The sequence below is a fragment of the Parasteatoda tepidariorum genome, chromosome 8 (genome assembly GCF_982258835.1).
Source record: "Parasteatoda tepidariorum strain Cologne lab strain chromosome 8, Ptep-v5.0, whole genome shotgun sequence".
In the NCBI taxonomy this organism is placed as follows: Eukaryota; Metazoa; Arthropoda; class Arachnida; order Araneae; family Theridiidae; genus Parasteatoda; species Parasteatoda tepidariorum.
Window position 1 is genome coordinate 58795112 of NC_141762.1, and position 23523 is coordinate 58818634.

Genomic DNA, 23523 nt, shown 5'->3' on the forward strand with positions numbered 1-23523 from the left:
TGTCGAGTGAAGAAAATGAAGCGAAGTAATTTGCTTGCAGACGAAACAAGAAGCACGCGCCTATTTTGAGCACACGAGCCTGAAAATTTATGTAATTGCAATAAATAATAACAATCAGGGCGAAACCAGTGAATCAGCAATTTTATACATATGGTTTAAATCTTAACTGCTGTTAAAGTTGCTTGATCGCATGATTGGAAAGCTTATTCCATTAAGGAAGAGCCAGCAGCTGAAATGCAGGGACTAAAATTTCTCCATTAAGCATCTTGGTCCATGGTCAGCAAGTTTGTGTTCATATTGTTTCATTATTGACGGCTGTAAAGAAAATAAATGGTTGGTGATTAAAAAGTTTATTTTGTTAAAGTTATCACCTGAAACAGGGCACCCATGCATCAGGGAAAGCGTGGAATTATTAGAAAATTTTAATTTGACTCTAAAAGGCAGGAAAAGTTTCATATTTTACAAAAGCCTTTAAAATTCTTTCATTATAGCTGGAAAATAATCAGTTTTAGAATTACCAGTAACAATAATTATTCATTAAGATTCAAGTTAAAGACCTAACATCTAGGGTGACCCGGAGTAATTCATGATCACTCTGTTTCTGGGGTAAATAATGATCACCTAAGTTTTATTTCAAAAAAAAATTTATTTTTTAATTTAAGACATGGACAAGAATGCTTGTATACTTTAATAAAGTATAACTACATTTACTTAATAATAATTTTTTGTTTAATCTAACAAAATAAGTATCTTTTAAACTGCTTTCTCTATTTTCCATTTCAAAGATGGGTTTCAAAATGTACACATTTCTGTAAAGATCCCCCTCCTTCTCTTAATAATAAATATTTTGAGTCACTTTCTTTTTCTTTAATATAAAAGTAGTGTAAGCTTTTGTTTAATTGTTTCACATCTACTGTAAACATTATAATTGATTATAGTAAACTATATCAAATGTTGCCCCCTACACATGGGGTAATTATTGACCACTGGGGTAATTCCTGATCATTGTCATTTCTTCTTATAAATAGTATATAAAATAGCTTATAAATACCTAATTGTCTTTTCTTAAATAACAGTTCATATTTATTAAGTGGAACAACTATAAAGTATATTTTAATTGTCATCACAAAAATTGTTTTTAACCGTATACAAGACTGTATTCTGATTTGCACCATTTCTGGTTTGTCTGACCTTGCTTCCATCTTAATTTTATGTGTATACATCATTAGAATAATTTTTAAGTTTATAAATTAGCCTAGTATAATTGTTAGAATAATTTTTAAGTTTATAAATTAGCCTATTATAAATATGGTGAGAAATTATAAGCCTAAAAAGGATACTATGCTTCTAGAAAACAAAAATAGTGAATTTCCTTTAATGATTGAAAATGAAAATTTCAGTGTGAGAGCTGCTGTCAGAGCTGTTGACATACCTTACTTAGCTTTACACTTTCCCTTAAAGAAGTTAAAAAATCCAGCAAAAGTAACCCATGTGGGAACTCTCTTATGTTTCAGAAGAACATGAGAATGAGTTGACTGATTGCCTAAAATGTATGGCACGATGAAAAGATTTTTGAAAATTTAAAGTGTTAATCGTTCTTCTTGCTTTTAAATAAATCATTTTACTAGCTGCTTAAACATATCTTTTTGGTTTATTTGTTTGATCTTGATGTCTTATTTGTTAATTACCATTATATAATTATTTTTAAACAGCCCCTTTACTATAAAAACTGGTGATCAGTAATTACCCCAGAAGTGATCAGGAATTACCCCAGAAATGATCAAGACCAGGGGTAATTCCTGATCACTAAAAATTTAAAATCTTTTAAATTCTAATTAGATTTTCAAACAAAAGAAGGTGGCATTGGACTCATCTCATATAGCCTCAAACTTCCAGTAAATATTAAAATTCTATTTTGAATAGTTTTTTCACAAAATAGATGTTTGCGTTTTTTGATCAGGAACTACCCCAGGTCACCCTATTATAATTATTTGATATAAAAATTCCACATTTTAATGAAACTTTTCCAGGTTTTCATCATCCTTCAATAATTTTTTTTTTTTGCTCACAATTTCTAATATTTGATATAACAAATAGAAAAAAAATCAGTTTTCTGATGAAAAATTGCATGGTATGGATAAAATATGGTGTGGATTTACGTTTAGTTTCGTGAAATACCTAAAATATCAGGGAAAGCTTTCTCTGAAATTAAGTGGAAGCCAGTGAAATTTTTCTTCTTCAGTGGCACAATAGCCCTGGGTGAGACCTATCCTTATCCAATAGTCCTGGCTTCTCTCTGCTTGGTAACTGTCACTAAATTTTTTGTTTTTCTGCATGTGCTTAACTTTTTCCAAATAGGCGATGTGACAAAGATGAGTTCCGCCCATTCGTCTAACTTTTATAGGCTAGGTTAGGAATAGTTTGAACCATTTTATACTTTGTATTTCACAAAATCACACTCTTTACTCTGTGGCAGAATTTTTTTGGGCTTTCTGCGACAAGCCTCTCTTGCACGCATATGTTTCTGGAAAATGCTTTTTATAAAAATATACATGTTACTAACTGAGTTTAAAGTAACAAAAATGTTGCATTTACAATAAAAAATTATTTGCATAAAATAAAATTGTATTTAATTTTTAAATGAATGTGTAATATTTTTGTATTCTAATATCATGAGCGAGATTCTCACATTTTGTAAGAAGAAAACTCGCTAATTATTTCCTTTTTAGCATTTCGTAAATGATCATCACATTAAAAAAAAATAATAAAACTCCTGTTTTCCTTAGCAGTGACTACCGAAAAAAGATCAACTGCGAAATCAAGCGAATCAGACTCTTCAAAAAGGGGGTACTAAATTCTTGCTTTGTTTCAAGATTCGGTTGTTGTAGTAAATAATATCATTTTTAAAATATGGGATTTTAAAAACTGCGTAAAATAAATACACCCCGCCCCCCGAAAGAAAGTGATAGAATCATTGCTTGAAAAATTATATTTTCATTAGCACGATTCGAATTTTCCATATTGTCGGAAATATATTAGTATATTTAAATATCACGTGAAAATCAATAACTGCCGAAAATACAATTGAAATACTACATGGATTTGTTAAAGTATCGGCATAAAATGAGCATGTCAAAAAGTGTTTAGTTAAACATGCAATGGAAATTTTCGGTGAAGAAATAATATTAACTGAAAAATGACCGGAATTTTAAAAAACTCCATGAAATTCAGTTTTACTAGCAAAAAATTGTCACAGTAAAAATAAATAATTTATTTGAGTTTCGCGTATAATTAAATTGTATAAAAAACATATATATATATATTTTTAAACGTGAGAATTGATAGCAATAACTGTCAAAAGAACAATTCAAATACTAGATGGATTAACGAGAATATTGGCACAAAACGAGCGTGTAAAAAAATTATTTCTTGAACCCGCGATTCGAATTTCGCATGCCGTAATAATATCGGCATTGTTAAAAAATTTATGAGAATATAAATAATAACTGAGCAATAAAAGTCATTTAGATTTAAAAAAAAAAAAAAAAAAGCATAGATCTGTAGCAATAACTGTTGAAAGAACGTTTGAAATACCACATGGATTAACGAGAATATTGGTGCAAAATGAGAGTGTTAAAGGAATGTTTACTGCAGAAAAAAATTCTTTCAACGTTTCAACAGAAAAGAATTTTTTTACTTAATTATTCTTTATTTTTCATTCCGCCAGTGTTTTCATTACAGAAGAAAAATGGGAGAGAATTTCTCACCCTCTCTCAAAAACAGGGTGAGATTTCAAAAAGTTAAGTGAGATTTCTAAAAGTTAAAAAAACACGAATAGACCTGGAAAAAAATATTTCTTTAATTATAATACATTTTTAACATCTTCTAATTTCTAAACCATTGAATATTTTTGCTGCATCATCATATGAAAAATGTTCTATATCTACTTTTTCATCAGTATTCTCATTAGGTCGTTCAAATGCTCATCAGTCAATCTGTTACGATATTTTGTTTTAATTCGCTTTAGGGTGCTAAATGACCTTGCAACAGATGCTGAACTATTCGGAATCACTAATTAAATTTGTAGCATTGTTCACACACTTTCCTATCCTCTACATCTGCCAGCATAGGCTTTTCAATTATTTCTGTTATGGAATAGTGAAGTTCGTTGAAGTTCATTCTTCCATGTTCATTCTACCATGTTCATTCTTCTTGTTAGGTCTTCCAGCATAGTTTTTCCAGACTTCAACTTTTACAAATTGCTGTAAATTGTCAATGAAGGAGTTTGGTAATTCATTAACAGCTAAAGATAGAGCTAACTGTAAAAAACTTATGATAAAGGGCTCATTTTTTTCTCAACGCTTGTCGTAGCTGTTTTAATTTTTTTTTTCTTTCAAAATGGTGGAAGAAGAAATTTTTTCCGAAATTCGAGAGATTCGTGCATTTTAAAATTGATTAATAGAGTGCACGAACTTCTCGCCTTAATCATTTTTTAATGCGAGAAAAGAAAAAAATATGCGAGATTCTCGCACTGTAGTGAAATCAATGTTCTTCTCAAATAAGCATAGAAAAATCATGAACATTTCTTTCCCCTCCGATGTGCGCAAAAAAAGGCATCTTTTAAATATAATTTTAGAGAAAAAATTTTTTTTTGCTGTATAGAAAACCAAAATTCTTTACTTCCTAAAATAAAATTCTTTCTCTGCAAAAACTTTAACATTCTGCAACAATGCCCCCGCCATTCTGCCACAGGGGTTCTTTAAATATTTATATTATTCTAAATTTGTTCGTCTTCGCCATAAAAGCCGTCCATCTGGGTTCCACTGAAATTACTTTTTAGGACTCAAATTGTTAATCAATCTCAGTTGTTCTCTACTCTCAAACTGATGATTTTAATACACCAATCTTTTTTATCATGCAAATATCTACCCTATAATACCAATACCATTATAACAATTTCCTTGTGATTAATGCACTTTTCTGAACATCTTTATGCTTGAATTTCCCTGTCTCATATCACACTTTTCACCCTACTGCATTGTCAGAAAGATTTTTTTTTTTAAAAAATGCAGTAATTATATTCTTATTAATTTATTTAATGTCAATACCATTAGAAATTTGAAAAAATATTCTGCTAAACTCAAAAGAATTACAAATTATAATTATAAGATGTTGCAATCAACTACCCAGCCCCTTATTGACAAACTTCTCAAAATAGGTAAAATAGGACTGAACTAATAAGATATGAGTCTGGTTTAGTAGATGATCTGATAAGAGTCTGGTTTAGCAAGAAACATCACTAGATTAGTGTATTTGATACTGGGGTTACATTGTTACAATTTTTCTACTGATTGACTAAAACATTAATACATTGTACAATTTACAATTGTACCATTTATATCAATATTATTATTACGTAAAAGCTTGCAGTTTAATTTACTTTTAATTATAGTTTTCTTTAATATTAAAAACTTATTGTACCTTACAACCTGCATTTGGACTCCATTCTCTAGAAATCTGCTACCTAGTTTAACTTTTTTATCAGTACTTCTCATCATGGTTAATGACAGAAAGTTGCTATCTTGGTTTCTCATCTTGCACATTTCTGCTGCCATTTTTAAATACTCTTATACATTTTCATATGATTCCTTTGCACGAAAATTTTTTTTGGTGTTCTTTTATCTGTGGATCAAATTCAGCTAAGTGCACGTCTTTCGTCTTTTGCATTAATAAATTAAATGATTTCATAATTGGTAGGGTTGAGGGACAAAAAGCATGTAAATTCTGCTAAATTTTTTATTATGGCATTTTTTTTATGATAGCCAAAAGTTGCAGGGACTTAAAACACATGGGTAGAGTGACATAGTGTTGTAACTACTGAATTTCAAAATGATTCTTATAAAGCAAGCCCCATAAGTTAAAGACCTGAGTCTAAGTGTCAATTCTTATTTCATTCTTTTTTAACTACACAACATTCTTTATTTTGCTTACTCATTTACTTCTGAAAATCTTAGTGGAAGCTGCATCTAAATAATCTTTGATTGTTCTTAGTGTGCAAAAAGATCCAAGAGTATTTGCAAGCAAAGAATAGATCAACAAACCTAAAAAAACCAATAGTAATTTGGAATCAGTAGTGCAGTAATTCAGCTTAGTAATTCTGAATCCTTTGAATGTTAGGAATTAAACTAAGAGTTAAGGGGTGTTCTGAATTGTATCTGTTTTAATTAGTGATTTGTTAAAGTATGTAAATTCGTTTAGGAAGCAATTGTAACTAAAGAATCCTGAATAGTTTCAGCAGTACTTTGTTTTATATGTGCTATATAAATAAACGTAATTTTTCTATCTAAAGCTGTGTTATAAATAAAAATTTTTTTTTTGTATTTATGCTACAATTGTTATTATTTTATTGTGCAAATATGCAGTTAATATGACAGAAAAGTGCAAGAAGGAAAGGAAAAACAAGAACAGAATACCATATTGATGTAATGATTAAACTCTTATGTATTAAATTGTTGTCTTCAAAGCTCCATGACCCATTTAAGATATTATTTCATGAATAATATTATGTACTATGCTTGAAAATCATTATAAATACTGCTTCAAAAAGAAGTTTAGGCCAAATCAATGTATCACTTTAGTGTGTCATTTCTTTGCAAATATACTAAAAACATAGAGATAGTAGGAAATAATGAAGATGAAAAATGTATAAACTTCAAAGCTAATTTATGCATTTTCACTAAAATGCCACTTAAATCTTTCATTTACACAGTTACACAATTATTACTAGTGTAGTTTTTGTTGTACATTTCTCTTTTTTACTGTGATCATGATTATAGCTTTTTGATTGACTGAGTGATAAACTGAAACCTTATTAAGTATTTCTTCAAATGTAATAATAAGTTTTCAATAAATTGAAAAATAAATATATTTTAAAAACACTTAATTATAACAGAAACTACTTTACATACTGTTAGTTTTGGTCAAATCTATTTAAAATTAAAAAGTGTAAATATATATAAAAAAAAGAAGATTGATTTGCGGAAATGCCATTTAAACTTTGTAAAAAGCTTATTTAATTCAAATGTGCTTCAATTCAAAAATCACTTGTTACTGGCTTATTTGTTATAGTTTGTACTTAAAATTTTGGGACAATTTTCTTACTCTGTAAACTGTGCATTTTTTTAAAAAATGTTTTAGTGTAGTTTTTCCTGAAAAATTTTCAGTTAAGCAAAGCTCAAAAATACAGTCTGAGTAAAATAACAATGCGGCCACACAGAAGATTAATACTTTTCCATTACCAAGTTACTATTTTAAAAAATATATCTTTTTCAAAAATAAATTCATTTTTTTTGTATTTAATTATTTGAATACTAATATTTAAAAACCTAAATCTTTATAAATGAGTATTTTGATCTTTATTAATGCTTTGAATAAAAACAAAGTCAAATTTATATTAATTTTTCTTACATATTTTGTTTATGTAAAATTAAAATATTTTAAAAACTATTCATTTTCTGTAGGGAATTTTCTATTCCCTTTCTTCCCTTCATTTACTTCATTTTATGGTTTTGTCACTTTTTAACATTAACCCTTGTCAAAAGTCAGTTACGTGATATTAAAAGCCAATCAGGATGATTTGTAGTTTTCTGACTTTAAAATGCTAATGTTATTGTTTATTATTTTTATTATGACTTTATCGCAGCCGAGCAACAATAAAGATGTTTTAATTTTTTCTTTTCAGGAGAAGGTGGTGCCCAGCTAGTTGGCTCCTGCCTTTGGCAATAATCATTAATAATTTCTGCATCAGTTTGATCATTCTTTTGTCGTACAAGTTTACTCCTTGCATAAGATTTTATGCAATAAGGATTTACTACACTAACAAAATGTCCAGCATTGTGTATAAATTCAGGTAAAGCTTCACTGTAGCAACCAGTGGATTCCATACATGCCTTTACTTCTGCTACGTTATGCTTTTGTAGAAAACTCAGCAGACCTTGAAATCCATTTTTTTCTAGTTTCACGTTTCCCTTTTTTACTTATAAACGAGAGGAAGACATCAAAACGATCTTTCGATACGTCTATGCCTAAAAAGTTTTTGGTCATATATATCTTCATACATTACCATTTAAAGTGAAAAGTAAGGCTAGTCTTGTGAATACAGAATTAGAACCATTTAGGTCTTTCTACGATACCGTTCAGCCTATACTTTTGAGAAGGGGGCTCTTATCTTTTTTACAAATTTTATATCTAAGTATGCACTCAGAGTTCCTCCCTTCTCCATCTAACGCTTAAGCTTAAAACATTAGATGCTTTCTTCAAGATACAAGTACATGTATTTGTGAGAACGCGTTACGTAAAAATAGGGTTGTGAAAATAAAGGTGTGAAATTATTTCAACAAAGTTAGGTAATTTAGTTCATACGTAAATTTAGTTAAAGTAGGCTAGTATAGCTGGTTTTGCGATAGAGTAGAATTACTATAAAGAAAAGTTCGCATGATTCACATGGTAGACCAACGCATCCCAAAACAAAAAAACTCTCACGCTTGTTGTTTTTAATTAAACAAAAGTAACTATACTATTATAGTGATAAAAAACATGAATATATATCTATTGAAAAGTAGTATTATTGGTCATAAAAAAATAACTTTGCTTTGCTGATTTTTATTGCTACTATGCAATTAGAGGTTTTGCTGTTACCATTGCAAAATACTGAAAGCTCCTCACATAAACGAGGTGGTTATTCAAGGAGTCCAGGTAAGGAAAATAGTGAAATGAGTAGAAAACGGAAGCATTCTGTTACAGACAAAGATAGTACAGTATTGAAGAAGCTGTGCTATGAAGATTCAGAATTTCCTAGTGATTTACAAGATGAATCTAGACGGGATTTGTCTAATGAAGAAATAATATTTGCTAAAAGTGTGGTTGGTAGAGAAGGAACACCTGAATTTGATCAGTTCTTAGATTTTTTAATTAGAGAAAAAAGACTAGAAATTCTGAAAAGAAATGAAATAAAGCCAGCTAATATGTCCAGTATTTTAAATAGAGCACGAGCTAAAGCTGCAAAAGCTTTTGAAGAATTATATGACCTTTGGTTTGATGCAGAAGGAAATAAAACTCAATATTTAAAAACTTTAGAAAAAGAAGGAATAAATCTATCTAGTATGTCCAGTATTTTAAGTAAGGCAGGAGCTAAAGCTGCGGAAGCTTTTAAAGAATTATATGATCTTTGGTTTGATGCAGAAGAAAATAAAACTCAATATTTAAAAACTCTAGAAGAAAAAGAGATGAATTTAGCTAATATGTCTAGTATTTTGCATGGAGCAGGAGCTAAAGCTGCAAAAGCTTTTAAAGAATTATATGACCTTTGGTTTGATCAGAACGGAAAAAAAACACAATACTTAATAAAACTAGAAGAAAGTAGAGTAGATCTAGTTCGTATATCTAGTATCTTAAGTGGGGTAGGAGCTAATGCTACAAAAACTTTTAAAGAATTATATGACCTTTGGTTTGATGCAGAAGGAAATAAAACTCAATATTTAAAAACTCTAGAAAAAGAAGGAGTAAATCTAACTAATGTATCCAGTATTTTGGGTAAAGTAGGAGCTAAAGCTGCAAAAGCTTTTAAAGAATTATATGACCTTTGGTTTGATGCAGAAGGAAATAAAACTAAATATTTAAAAACTCTAGAAAAAGAAGGAGTAAATCTAACTAACATATCCACTATTTTAAATGGAACAGGAGTTAAAGCTGCAAAAGCTTTTAAAGAATTATATGACCTTTGGTTTGACGCAGAAGGAAATAAAACTCAATATTTAAAAACTCTAGAAAAAGAAGGAATAAATCTACCTAATATATCCAGTATTTTACATCGATCAAGAGCTAAAGCTGCAAAAGCTTTTAAAGAATTATATGACCTTTGGTTTGATGCAGAAGGAAATAAAACTCAATATTTAAAAACTCTAGAAAAAGAAGGAATAAATCTACCCAATATATCCAGCATTTTAGGTGGAGCGGCAACTAAAGCTACAAAGGCTTTTAAAGAATTATATGATCTTTGGTTTGATGCAGAAGGAAATAAAACGAAACATTTAAAGCACTTTATTAAGAAAAAAGATGGAGAAGAAAGCTTTACGCTGCATAACTTATCTGGTATTTTAAGTAGAGCAGGAGCTAATGCTAAAGATGCTTTTGAAAAGTTGCATAGTGTGTGTTTTTATGACAAAGGGAAAAGAACAGAACTTTTAGATGATTTCTATAAGGCAGGTTTTAAGCCAAGCAACTTATCCTGTATATTATGTGGATCAGGGGTTCATGCTTCTTCTACTTTAAAAAAATTGCATAGTGTTTGTTTTAATAAGAAAAGGAAAAAAACAAAGCTGTTAGCTGACTTATATAAAGCAGGTTTTAGGCCATGTGATTTATGTAGTATACTGAGTGGAGCAGCGGATAGTTTAAAAAAATTTCATGATTTTTGTTTTACAGGAGAGACAAAAAAGTATTTATACCATTTTCTTTATTCGAAGGGAGGTCTTACAGCGAGTAATTTATCTGGGATATTACACGGAGCAAAAGCTAATATTTGTTATGCTTTAAAAGATTTTCATGATGTTTGTTTTGATGAGAAGGGAAACACAACACAGCTTTTAGATGATTTCTATAGGGCAGGTCTTAGGTCGTATAATCTATCAAATGTATTATCCCTGGCAGGAAATAATGCTGCTTCTATTTTAAGAAATTTTCATATATCATGTTTTAAGGAAAATTATTTAAATCACTTCTTAGCCGAGGAGGAGCTTTTTACGCCAAAAAATTTATCAACTAAGCTATTATATGGAGTAGGAATTAATATTTGTCCTATATTTGAAAAATTACATAATCTTTGTTTTGATAAAGCTGGAAACAAAACAAGTTATTTAAGCGATCTTATCGAAAATCACCCGCCCCGCGAGATACTTTACATATTACGAGAAAAAATTTAAAAAGCTCCTTCTACTTTCTTAGATGGACAAAATTATGTGAAGAAGGCAAAGCAACCAATGCAGGTCCTAAACAAAGTAACTCATCTGAGAGAATAGAACAAGAACAAAATTTAGATAGTCTACAACAGAGTGATCCTAAAGCTAAGAGAAAAACTCGGAAGGGTACTACCAATCGGGGTAGAAACAGACAAGATGATAAAATTTTAGACAGCAACAGGTAGCTCTTGTATCTCAAGAGATTTATCTCCAAAACAAATACAGTCGGTATGCCATAACAAAAAACAATGAGAGATGTTTTCACACTTATCAAAATTTGTATCATCCATGGATTGGTAAAGCAAGGGCTTTATTTGAAGAAACTGGAGTTAAGATTGATGGTAAATGTGTAGCAATTACACGTGACTTATCTCAAGTTTTATTATTGCAGAGTGACAAATCTTTTTTAAGTAACTTCGGCTGAAATTTATGAGCATATAGCACAAGGTAAGCAGATATCTAAAAGGGAAGAAAGAGACGTTTTTGCTTTCAGCAAATTACTTGACAGTTTTGAACAACAACTAGATTCTGCTGCGAATAGTCTACCTTTAAACTTAATCAATACTAAGAGCTACAAAACACTTGGTGGCTTATCTAATTGCATAGCTGAAATTAAAGGTGACTTTGCTATCCATCTAGTTACAAGTAACCACGTTGTTGCTATTTATAGAACAGATGATAATTATACTTATTTTGACAGTAACACAGCATTTGTTTCTGGGTTAAAAAGCGTTATGGAAGTTGAAGAATTTGCTGGCTATAAAGTAGGAGGAAAAGGTTTTCTTCTTTAGCGCTTTGATGTTGAGCAAGCTAATAAGCTATTATCGAGTAGAGGTGGACAAGTTCTAGCAAAAAAAATTAAAACAGAACGTCAACTTCTCGCAGAGCAAGATAAGGAGCTTGGCCTTATTCAGGTTAATGGTCAAGAAGTATCCAGAGTACAGTTATACAACTTTGGGACTAAGATTAATGTGGAAGGTAGTGTACCGTTACTTATTAACGCTGATATGAAATTAAGTAGTTAAGTATCTAGGTCCTCTTCCCTTGTTTCTGCTGCATATCGAAAAAAATAACACCACTTTTCAACTATATTTTCTAGTTGATCTTCTTTCGTTTTTGTAAACTTTGGTAGTTCTATGAATACGAAATAAAAGTCCTTTTAGTCATGCTCAAAGCTATTCTTTACTAAGATGATGTGATTTGTACTTAGTCTTATCTGGAAAAATAATGCAATCAGCAACAGCGCTGAGGATAATTTCTTGAGATTATGATAATCATCACCTTGATTTGCTTGATTGGAATAGGCTTTAGCAGCGTAATATTGAGTACGCTTTTCAAAGCCCTTAGTTTTAGTGAACTGGTCAGGTAAGGAAGCAGTATTACTACTACTCCCTCCCTTAGAAACGCAGCATGCAGGTTTCCCTACACTACGCTTGAACCCCTTATCTAAGTTCTTCTTTTCTCGAACCGGTTTGTCTTTCATAAATCCTCAGAATACATCAACTTTAGTGGTGACACTAACAGTAGAGAACCTTCTCTTGAAAAGTAGCTTGGTAACATTCTTGTTCGTTTCACTCTCTCATCAAAATACTTTTTACATTATAAGTCAAGTGAATTTGCATCCGCCCTGATTTTAACATGATGTCTAATAGGAATGTTGCTTAGTTTGAGTAAGCTCATAAACCTTATTCCCTTTGGTTTGTTCTTGCATACAGAAGTAGCAAATACCCATTGACGATGATTCATTACTTTAAAGTAACGATTTTTTATCCTTTACGGATGTCTTGTCTTTGCCCATTTCCATAAACTATGCCAAATTTCATTGTCTATCTTGCTGAACGCTTTTTTAGCATGACGGTAGTGGTTTCCCCATCCTCTTAAAAAAGGGTTGAGTGATTTAATTACTACAGCTTGTGAACTGCCTATATTTACTTTTATTAATGCACACACTTTTTTAAGAAACCTCTTAATACTTTCCTTCGTAATGAATAATTTCTTACTATATCTACGCACATTACAGCCAAGAAAGCCGAACCCTTTTGCAATAAATGTAATCTTTGTCTTTTCTTCTGACAGAGCTAGACCTCTTTCACGAAGAAAGGATGATACCATAGGCTTGACTTCATCTTACAGTAACTCATGTGTAAAACCTGAAATAATAAAGTCGTCTGCGTACCTGATTTAATTTACTCCACTTCTGATTTTGTCTCTTCTTTTGCTACCTAATTTACCAAAGTGACTTTCTAATAACCGTTCAAGGCCATCTAAGGTAAAATTAGCTATTGGAGAAATTATACCTCCTTGCGGAGTGCCCTCAGTTGTGGGATACAAGGTTTTTGACTCTAAGAAACCAGCCTTTAACCAACTGAAGAATTTTTTTCTCCATAGGAATATGCTTCATAAGCCATTCATGGTTAATGTTGTCAAAGCACCCTTTGATATTGCCTTTTAATATCCATTGTGGTCGATTGCGCCTTGCCAATAATAAGTGACAAGCCTTAATAGCATCTGCGCAGGATCTTTTGGACCTAAAGCCGTAGGAGTGACGATCACTGATTGTTTCAGATATTGGTTCCAGAGCAAACAAATACAATGCTTGCATAGCTCTATCTTTTATCCTGGGTATGCCAAGAGGTCTTCTTTTGCTATTAGATTTATTGATATAAATTCGTTTTAGCGGGGAAGGTTTATATCCTCTTTGCTTTAACTGCTTTATTCCTTGAATTTTAGCATTGCAAGTTAACCACAGTTGACGATCTACACCTGCCGTGTTTTTTCCGTGGTTTTCAGTTACTCTTTTATCAGTTAAAGCTTTGCTACTAAAGAAGCGTGTGAGAAGATGTTGTAAAGCTTTCACCTTACCCCATCTTCCTTGTTGGACAGCCTTAACAATACGTCTTTGTAGCCGAACAACTTGTTGGCATTTCTTCTGGAGTAACTGGTTCCATGCGTCGGAGTTGTAGGTAGGTGCACTTACAGTTTTATTTGTAATCATCTGCTTTCCTGTTGGTGGTTAACAAAATTTCTTGTCACGAGGGACCAAGTGGAAGTCTGCTCGTTTTCACGTGAGTTGATGTTTTAAACTCTATCCATTTCGTTACAAAATGGCATTCACTTTCTCCATTACCCTTTACCTGCACTTTCAACAACATTCCTTACGGTTTGCTTGCCATATAGGTGGAAATACAGGCTTACCCTGTTGATTCTGTCATACAATAGTGGGTTAGGTGACTTCTTGATACCGGTGGAAATATTATTTGCGTACACCCAGAGAGGAAAAATGTAACTTATCCACATTACCTTTTGGTCAGAGCTTATCAGCATCTTCAGCTCTTTCATTTTAACGATACTTATGAAGCTTCACTTACATTCACCATACCACTAGCCTAGCCCCCCAACCACGTGATGCTCGTAGTTTATGCTCCTCTTATAATTACACATATGTACACTGACTGAGCAAAACTCATGGGATACCCACCTAATATCTGGTCGGGCCCCCTCTGGCCCTGCGGAGTGCAGCAATACGGCGTGGAAGTGAGTCTGCAAGGCTCTGGAACACGTCCGGAGGTAGTTGGCACCACACATCCTGCAGAGTGGCAGTCGATTGTGGCCTGTTCATGGGTTGAGGATTCAATGCTCTGAGCCTGATGTCGAGGGCATCCCAGATATGTTCAATGGGGTTCATATCAGGACTTCGAGGTGGCCAATTCAGTCGTTGGATCTCACCTGCATGCTCGTCAAACCAGGCACAGACGATATTGGCGTGATGTGGGGCTGCGTTGTCATCTTGATACACAGCAATGTCATCAGGGTGTTGAAACATGACAAAAGGGTGGAGATGGTCTCCAAGCAGCTGAAGATACCGCTGACCTGTCAATGTGGCATCCAGAACGACCAGGGGGCCCATTCCATGCCACGAAAATGCACCCCACACCGTGACTGATAGGCCACCGGCCTGGACTGTGCCCACTTGGCATGCTAGATCCATCGCTTCGTGCGGTGTGTGACACACACGGTGCCTCCCATCAGCATGGAACAATTGATAATGTGATTCGTCAGACCAGATGACGTTGCGCCACTGTTGCAGTGTCCATCCGTGGTGATTGGTGGCAAATGCACGCCGAATTGTCCGATGGCGCTGGGTTAGCAGTGGCAGACGTGTGGGGCGACAGCTCTCATACCCGAGAACACGCATGTTCCGACGGATTGTCCACTGGGACACGTCTCTATCATGGCCAGTGTTGAATTCAGCCGTGATTTGTTGCACATTTGCTCTCCTCGTTTGCTCTTTGTTGCACATCTCAAGTTACCACACGTCTCGGGTTACGCTTGTCTCGGTCATTTAGGGCCTGTGGACGCCCGGAATGGTGTCTGTTGTGGACTGTGACACCATCATTCACCCATTCTCGGTAAACTCTCGGCACGGTTGACCTTGGGAAGCCGAATTCCAGAGCCACTTCCAAAATGGAATGTCCCATGCGTCGAGCACCCACAACCATGCTGCATTCGAATGCCCGTTCACTCACGACGACGTTGCATTTTACCTGATCACTCACACAGTCACTTCAAGTAATGCCTAACACACAACTGAGACCGTTGCGGAGGCCACCAGGTGGCGTTGGTCACACGTGCTGTCCATCCACAAATCAGAGCCAACCACAAACCAAAATACAACACTCTCAGATATACTCGTGAAATAAACTAAATACTCACATACATTAATTTATATATATTTAATAATAGAAATATGAGAAATGTATATTATTTCACGCTATCCTCAAATATTATTAAAAAATTATAGTAAGTGATTAAAAATTGATTAATTTTCACTTCAAAAAAAAAAATATATATACAGTGGAACCCGCTTAAAAAGTTCCCTTTTAAGAAGTTTTCCCGCGTAAGAAGTTATTTTTTAAAAAACCAATTACCATAATGTTAAATTTACTTTTATAAGAAGTTTTTTTCCCGTTTAAGAAGTTTCCACTCCTAATTTCAATTTTTTAAAATTTTATTTAAAATGTCTTATTTAGTTTTAACTTGCCCTTACAAACACATGTATGGGTACTGACCACTGACCTTCATCACTCCTTTGTTACAAAGAAAGGTGACTTATCAGGAACAGGTGTGAGCAAAGGAATGTGAACCTTTAGATGAACTATGAAACTGATAAGAATGTAGGGAATAGCTTTGTCATTGTGTCCACCTTAAATGAATAGCCTGGTGACTCACGAACTTCACTGCTGTCCACACCCATTCAATAACTGAAGAGAAAGATACATCTAAACATTTAGCAGCATTTCGTTGAAAATTTTCTTAGTGTAGGCGCTTATGTTATCTTAAAAATCCTCGTAAAAAGTTTGATTTTTGTGGAAAATGTCCTGTAAAGGCATTAAGCGTAAAGCTCTATCTATTGATGACAAAGTAAAAATTTTAAAAGCTGTTGACAGCTATCCTCAATTAACACGAGTTCAAATAGCAAAAAATTTAGATCTTCCTGTTACTACGTTAAATGGCATTATTGCTAAGAAAGACATCATCTTAAACTCTTCTTTTTCCGGTGCATCCCAGAAAGTAAAAAAAGTGAAGAAAGGAAAATACGAAAATATTGAAGAGAAACTGATGATATGGTTTAAACAAGCAAGATCCGCCAACATACCTGTCAACGGAACTCTTCTTAGAGGAAAAGCATTAGAGATTGCGGAGAAATTGAATGTTGATTTTACGCCTTCCAATGGATGGATTGATCGGATGAAAAAAAGAGCTGGTCTAGTTTATAAAACAATTAAAGGAGATTGTAACAGCGTTGATTTACAAGAAGCTGAAGAATGGAAAGCTAAATTACCTGAAATTATTTCAGGGTATCAACCAAAGAACATTTTTAACATGGATGAATGTGGACTGTTTTTCAATCTTTCACCAGATAAAACTTTTGCCTTTAAAGGTGAACCCTGTCATGGCGGAAAAAACAGTAAAGAACGTTTGACAATTTTAGTTGGGGCCAGTATGAATGGTATAGAAAAATTACCGATTTTAGTTATCGGTAAATCGAAAAAACCAAGATGCTTTCGAAATGTTAAGTCACTGCCTTGTGATTATGACAGTAATCAAAAATCCTGGATGACAATTAAAATTTTTGAAACGTATTTGAAAAAATTAGACAGTAAGATGCGAAAAGAAAAACGAAACATCATAATCTTCGTAGACAACTGCGCTGCTCATTCCAAGGAGAATAAGTACACTAACATCAAGTTGCAGTTCTTACCACCAAATTCTACTTCTGTTCTACAACCAATGGATCAGGGAGTTATTAAGGTATTTAAGCAGCATTATAAAATGCGACTTGTGAAACGGATGCTGGAAGGACTTGAAAATACTGGAGAGCTAAAAAAAGTCAATATGTTAGAAGCGATTGAGTTAATTGTATCAGCATGGGAATTAATAACACCATCTGCCATTGCTAACTGTTTTCGGAAAGCTGAATTCTCTGACGGAGATACAAATGAAGAATATCTCTTAGAAGCTGAATATGAAATATCAGATGAAGACGAAGAAACAAACGTAAATTTTGTTAATGATTGGAAGTCATTCAAAAATAAACTTAATTTCACAGCATCGTTTGAAGAATATGTATCCGTTGACGACGAAATTTTACCTTGTGATATGCTGACATTAGAGGATATTTGTGATGTTACAAATGATACAGAAGAATTCAGTGAAACTGAAGAAGATATTGCTAAACCACCTAGCTTTTCTGATGCCAGGAAAGGGCTGGATACTTTTAGGAAATTTATTTACACTGTTGAAAATGTACCCCCGGGAATGTTTAAATTTTTACAGCAGTTGGACAATTTTCACTTAAAGGTAGGTGAGAAAAGACAAAAACAAACCACTTTACACGATTTTTTCTCACAGAAATCTAGTCAATTATTGTAACAACGTATATTACATTGTATGAAACAAAAAATAAAGTAGGTTACTTTGTTTTTATTTATTAGCAATTTTTTTTCTAAATGAATATTAAAATTCAATATTTATTTCATTAGGCTGAGAATTTAATATAAGTTACACAATTTCAAATTTTTTAGTTTTTTATTAATGTGTTTTTAAGTTTCACCGTTTAATAAGTTTTCCCGTTTAATAAGTCGTTTCTTTCCACTCCCTTGAAAAACTTCTTAAACGGGTTCTACTGTATATACTAATGTCAGGTGGATAGATAAAAAATATTGTAAAATAAAAACAAGAATTCATGAATTAAATGCATTTATATAAAATACAGTACATTTAGTTTATTCATTGCCAACATTTGTTTTTTAGATTAGATGACAGACATTATTTAAAAAAGACAAGCTCACTGGATAAAATATAAGTCACCAGAAGTCTCTTCCCTGCAATTACTGGTACTTTGCACTTGTGAAAAAAAAGTTAAGTATCTAAAACTCCAAATGTAAAGAAAAAGCTCTGCATATAGAAACGTTGTAATGTTTACATAGTTTACACAAAAAATCATCTTATGATAATTCATTTTCTTCAATTCAGAAATTCAACACCAGGGAGTGCAAATGCTAAATACTCACATACATTAATTTATATGTATATATTATTTCATGCTATCCTCAATTTTCATTAAAAAATAATAGTAAGTTATTAAAAATTGTAACTTTTTATTATTACTTTAGAAAAATAGTTTTTAAATTAACATAAATGTAACATACATAACAAAAAGCAAAATTAAAATTTTAACTGTTAGTAAAAAAAAATGAAAAGTAAAACTTACACAACACTCAAGTGATTATTTTGGAATAATATCCCAAATAATTCTTTAATGATATTAATAAATAAAAAAAAATGAACAAAACATGAAATTGATTTTTGTTTAAATGTCACTGGCCAATATTTCATTCACACTTGTAAAACAAACCAAATTAGCATGTTGACTACCAGTAGAAAATAGTATAACTTACCCAGTAACCAAGTTATCCGAATTAATTAATACTAATAATAACTAAGGATTTATATTATTTTAATTCTACTACTAAGGAAATTCAACAAATTGAAAATATGAAAACTTAATACCAAAAATTAACAATGTTCATAAAAAAAAACTTTGCTTTGATGGTTAAAGCAATTGGAAATGATTTGCTTACATGGGGTACATATAAGATAAGTAGCTTGTAACAGTATTCAGTAAACAACACTAAAAAAAATTTTTTTTTAAGGAATAAATAAAATTTTAGACATCTTCATTGATTAACATTTGAGAAGTTTAATTTTACACAAAAAATATTTTTAAAAAAAATCGTGAATGGAAAATTATAAACAAAATTGCAAGGTTTTCAGACAATAATAATTATAAAACACACAAAAAAATTATGACAATAACATGCTGTTAAGAAAAGAAAATTTTTTTCAATTGGATCATAGTGTCTTCAGGATTTTGCACAGTATGTCCTATAACTCTCTTATCATGAAATAATTCATAATCATTTCCACCTTCTGAAGTTTTATCACCAAAAAAATATATTTTCTCAAAACCATCTTTCTCAACGTAATTTAGGCAAAATGTTTTATCCCAACCAGCAGGAAAGCAATCAAAACTAATCTGTCCACCTAAAACATTAAAGTAGACAATTCTGTATAGTTAAAAAAAATATTAAAGATTTCAAACATTATTTTTGGCTAGAAACAAGGAATAATTTTTTAAATACATATTAATGAAAACTTATATCTTCATTAAGACTTTGATTTAGGTAAGTTTTAAGTATTGTTCACAAAAAAGTATTAGATATTATAACAAAGAAGCATTAAGCATAAATGAACATTGGTGAAGTTAGACAAATTTTGATAACCTTAAAGAGTGGTAAAAAATAAATAGAATTTAACAAGCTCATGCAGTGATTATAAAATTTGCATGGTATAAAATTTTTGACATGTAAAACATAAACAGGCTTGTTAAAATTAACTTATTAAAGTGTGAAATACATAGAAAATTACATTCATACAACCAATACAGGAAAATGATAGAAAATAAATTTTAATAGCTTCCAATCAAGCAAATTCAAAATAATTTCTAAGTACAATAAAATTTTTTAATAAAATGCACTACAGATATAAAAAAGAACTTCTGTATTCTGTCCTCTAAATTTACAAATACAGTCAATTCGCTATAACTCGAAGTACGATAACTCGAATATTACTATAACTCGATTTTTTTATGAGGTCCCGAGCCTTTTATCTTCAATTTCATGTTAATTATTCTCTATTACTCGAACTTTACTCCCTTTAACTCGATTTTTTTAAGATCTTTTAAAGCAAGAAAAAAAAACGTAGGAGCTGATATCTTGCCCCTTCCTTTGCAACACACACACAATGTCTTTCGCACTCTTCATGGAGAAGCTAAAGCTGTCCCTCTTGAAGTATGTGAACAGTGGTTAAATGAAACGTTACCAAATTTACTTCAAGGATACAGTTAAAATGATGTTTTCAATATTGATGAAATGGGTTTAATTTTTAAATGTCTTCCAAATAAGAATATGATGTTTAAGGATGAAAACTGCTCAGGGGGTAAAATGAGCAAGGAAAGTTTGACTGTCCTAGTTGGAGGAAATGCGTCTTGGACAGCGAAATTGCCCTTACTTGTTATCAGAAAATACCGAAATCCCCGATGTTTCAAGAATTTAAAAACATATCCTTTGGATTACAAGTCTAACAAAAAGTTTTGGATGACATCAGTTTTATTTGAAGACTATGTAAGAAAATTGGATCAGAAATTCTTCGCTAAAAAAAAGTGATACTCTTTATGGATAAATGCACAGCGCATTGTGATCTACTTAATGTGAAAACAGTAAACTTGCAGTTTCTCCCGCCAAACACAACAGCAAAGTTGCAGCCGATGGACCAGGGTATCATAAAGTGCTTCAAACAGTCTTATCGAAAATGGCTTGTCAGAAAAATGATCTTAAATATTGTAAGCAATTAGAAGATTTGCAAATAATAAGCATTAATTAAATAATCCGACAATATTTTGAAAGTCCAAAACCGAAACTAACGGTAAGTCGAACTTCCGATATGTCGAAGTTTTTCGTCAGTCCCATCAGATTCGAGTTATCGCGAATTCACTGTAGTTTCATAAATTTTTAAAAGTAAATATAAAATATATGAAAGCCTTTCAAAATTAAATTAATTCTTGCATATAATTTTGATGTTAAAAATAAGAATGTAACGAATATTTGGCCACTATTTGGTATTTGGCCCTTTTGCCAAATATTCGGTACAGCAAATATTTAGTAGAATGTTTGGGTAAATATTTGGCTAAGGTACTCAGAAAGGTATTTCCGACAAAGTTTTTTTTGGGTAAATTCAAATAGATTTATTGAAGAAAATTCTAAGTTTTTTTTACTATACATTATTAGAAATAGCTTTAACACATATTTTTTAAGTTCTAAAACTTTTTTCCCTTCACCCCATACCAATAATACTGCTAAGTTTTGATTGTTTTTAAATCATGACTAAATTTATTAATATCTAAAACTGAACTTATTAATACCTATAACCTTCAGATATCTTATTTATTTTGGAATTAGTAAGTTCAATTAAAAATTAAGTTATACTTAACACAAAAAAAATTACTTTAACATTTTTATTAAGGTTATAATCAATTTTATTATCAACACTTTTGCAAATTAATTTTCATGTGTACAGATTATATATAAAATGCAATAACAATTTAATTTCAACACCTTAAGGACCAGTCCCCCACTATAATAAAGTCTTTTTTTTTTTTACACTGAGCATTACCTATAAATTAAATATAATATAACAAAAGGTTTAAGAAATATTTCATCCGATAAAATTGCTTATAAATTTTTAACATTCATAAAGTAACAAATAATTAATGACTTGTAAAAATCGGGACTTAAATTTTAATACTATTATCATTGTTTATGCATAATTATATAAAAAGTATAAGATAATATTTGTATTTTAGTTTATTTGAAATATTTGTACAACACTGAAAATTGAAATTGTTCTTTGTGAAATCAGAGATGAATTTTTAAACTATTAACTAATATTTATAACCTTGAGAGAAGAGGAGACAAAGGCAATTTTCAAGAGAAAAGGTCTAAGTATTTGTGGTAGAACTCAGGTGGACAGCTTACGATGAAGGCAAACAAATTTAGAATTACATAAAATCTTTAAAGAGCCTGATGACACATAATGCTTGAAAATCCAAAGGATAAAGTGTGCTGGACATATGGTTAGAATGCAGGAAGACCAAAACTGTCAAAAACTATTTCTAGCTAAGACTATAGGAATTAGACAAAGAGGCAAATCTTGCCTTAGAGGGATCAACTGTTTCAAAAAAAACATCGACATTCTGAGAACTTAAAATTGGAAGACAATCACCAAATGGGGAAATGCCCTAAAAAGACTCCTTGAGAAGGCCATGATCCACTCAGGGCCATTGAAGAAGAACTAATATTTAAAAATGCCATTATTGTGCTATTGAAGAAGAATTAATACTTAAAAATGCCATTGAAGAAGAAATAATACCTAAAAATTACATTGTTGTGGCATTGAAGAAAAACTAATACTTAAAAATTTATCAAAAACTAACCATGTAAATAGTTTCATTAATGAATGGGTAGTATAATGTATATATTTTTAAAAGAATCCCGTAATATTTGCTTCTGGATTAGTTCCTTTTATCAATTATTATTAATAAATGCTTTTATATTAATTTTTATGTCAATAAAATGTAATATAGGTAGTAAGGTTGAGATAACTGTTTTTGTGTTTAATGTTATTTATATTGAGCTGAACAAAAATACTCAGTTGTCTACTTTGAACAAGAAAGAGTGAAACGTTTATAGAAACACATTTCATATCAATTAAAAAACTCACCAATAGAATATACCAATCCAAGATTAGGAAAAGTTTTTCTGAGAACTTCTACAAACGATTCTCGAATTTTATGTATCTAAAGAAAATGAAACAACAAATTGAAAATCTTTAAGTTACAATAACACATCACATAAATAAGGCACATTTTGTATAAATTAGTGAAATAATAATACAATTATTTTATTACAGAAAACCTACATTATAGTTTATCTTTGCTAATGCAAACAGGACAATTAACAAAAAACAAGAGTAAATACTAATTGCCACCTCGGTAAAATATTCTTTTTATAAACTTATTCAGTTTTGAGGTATCTTATCTTTCTAAATTTTGTCCATTTCAGATAGAGTCTCAGGGCAATACATACACAAACACCAAACACACACAGATATATATATTTCAATAACACAACGAGGGTTTTCAAAAAAAAATTTAAATATGAAATATAGAATAGAATTTTTACAAAAAGAGGTTGACTATTATCACACATTATATGAATATAAGCAACATTAACTCAACTTCAAATGAAATTCTATTAAATTTTATAGTAAATTTTAAGTTTGCATTTCACCCAAATCAAATAAAAAATACATTTTTTAAAAATAAATA

The 23523-nt window shown here is 31.3% G+C and overlaps 2 protein-coding genes across 5 annotated transcripts in view; one reads left to right on the forward strand and one right to left on the reverse strand.

The window, feature by feature from the left end:
• LOC107444616 (uncharacterized) lies at positions 1-18621 on the forward strand. Of its 4 annotated transcripts, none has more exons than XM_087150398.1 (4): positions 1-333; positions 7742-13637; positions 13746-13978; positions 18330-18621. In XM_087150398.1, exon 2 carries the CDS (start codon positions 8673-8675, stop codon positions 10977-10979), a length of 2307 nt encoding a protein of 768 aa, XP_087006524.1. In that variant the 5' UTR covers positions 1-333; positions 7742-8672; the 3' UTR covers positions 10980-13637; positions 13746-13978; positions 18330-18621. The 4 variants fall into 4 exon arrangements, with proteins under 4 accessions (XP_087006524.1, XP_087006525.1, XP_087006523.1 ...); XM_087150399.1 differs by having other exon boundaries at positions 7742-11993; XM_087150397.1 differs by having other exon boundaries at positions 7742-13978.
• The window catches only part of LOC107444617 (phosphomannomutase 2), a 12367-nt gene continuing 7102 nt past the window's right edge, over positions 18259-23523 (reverse strand). Inside the window, exons 6-7 of the mRNA XM_016058829.5 lie at positions 22917-22992; positions 18259-19622 (exon numbers count right to left, since the gene is read on the reverse strand). Coding sequence (XP_015914315.3) covers positions 19402-19622; positions 22917-22992 — 297 coding nt within the window. The 3' untranslated portion in view covers positions 18259-19401. The remainder of the gene's footprint in view (positions 19623-22916; positions 22993-23523) is intronic.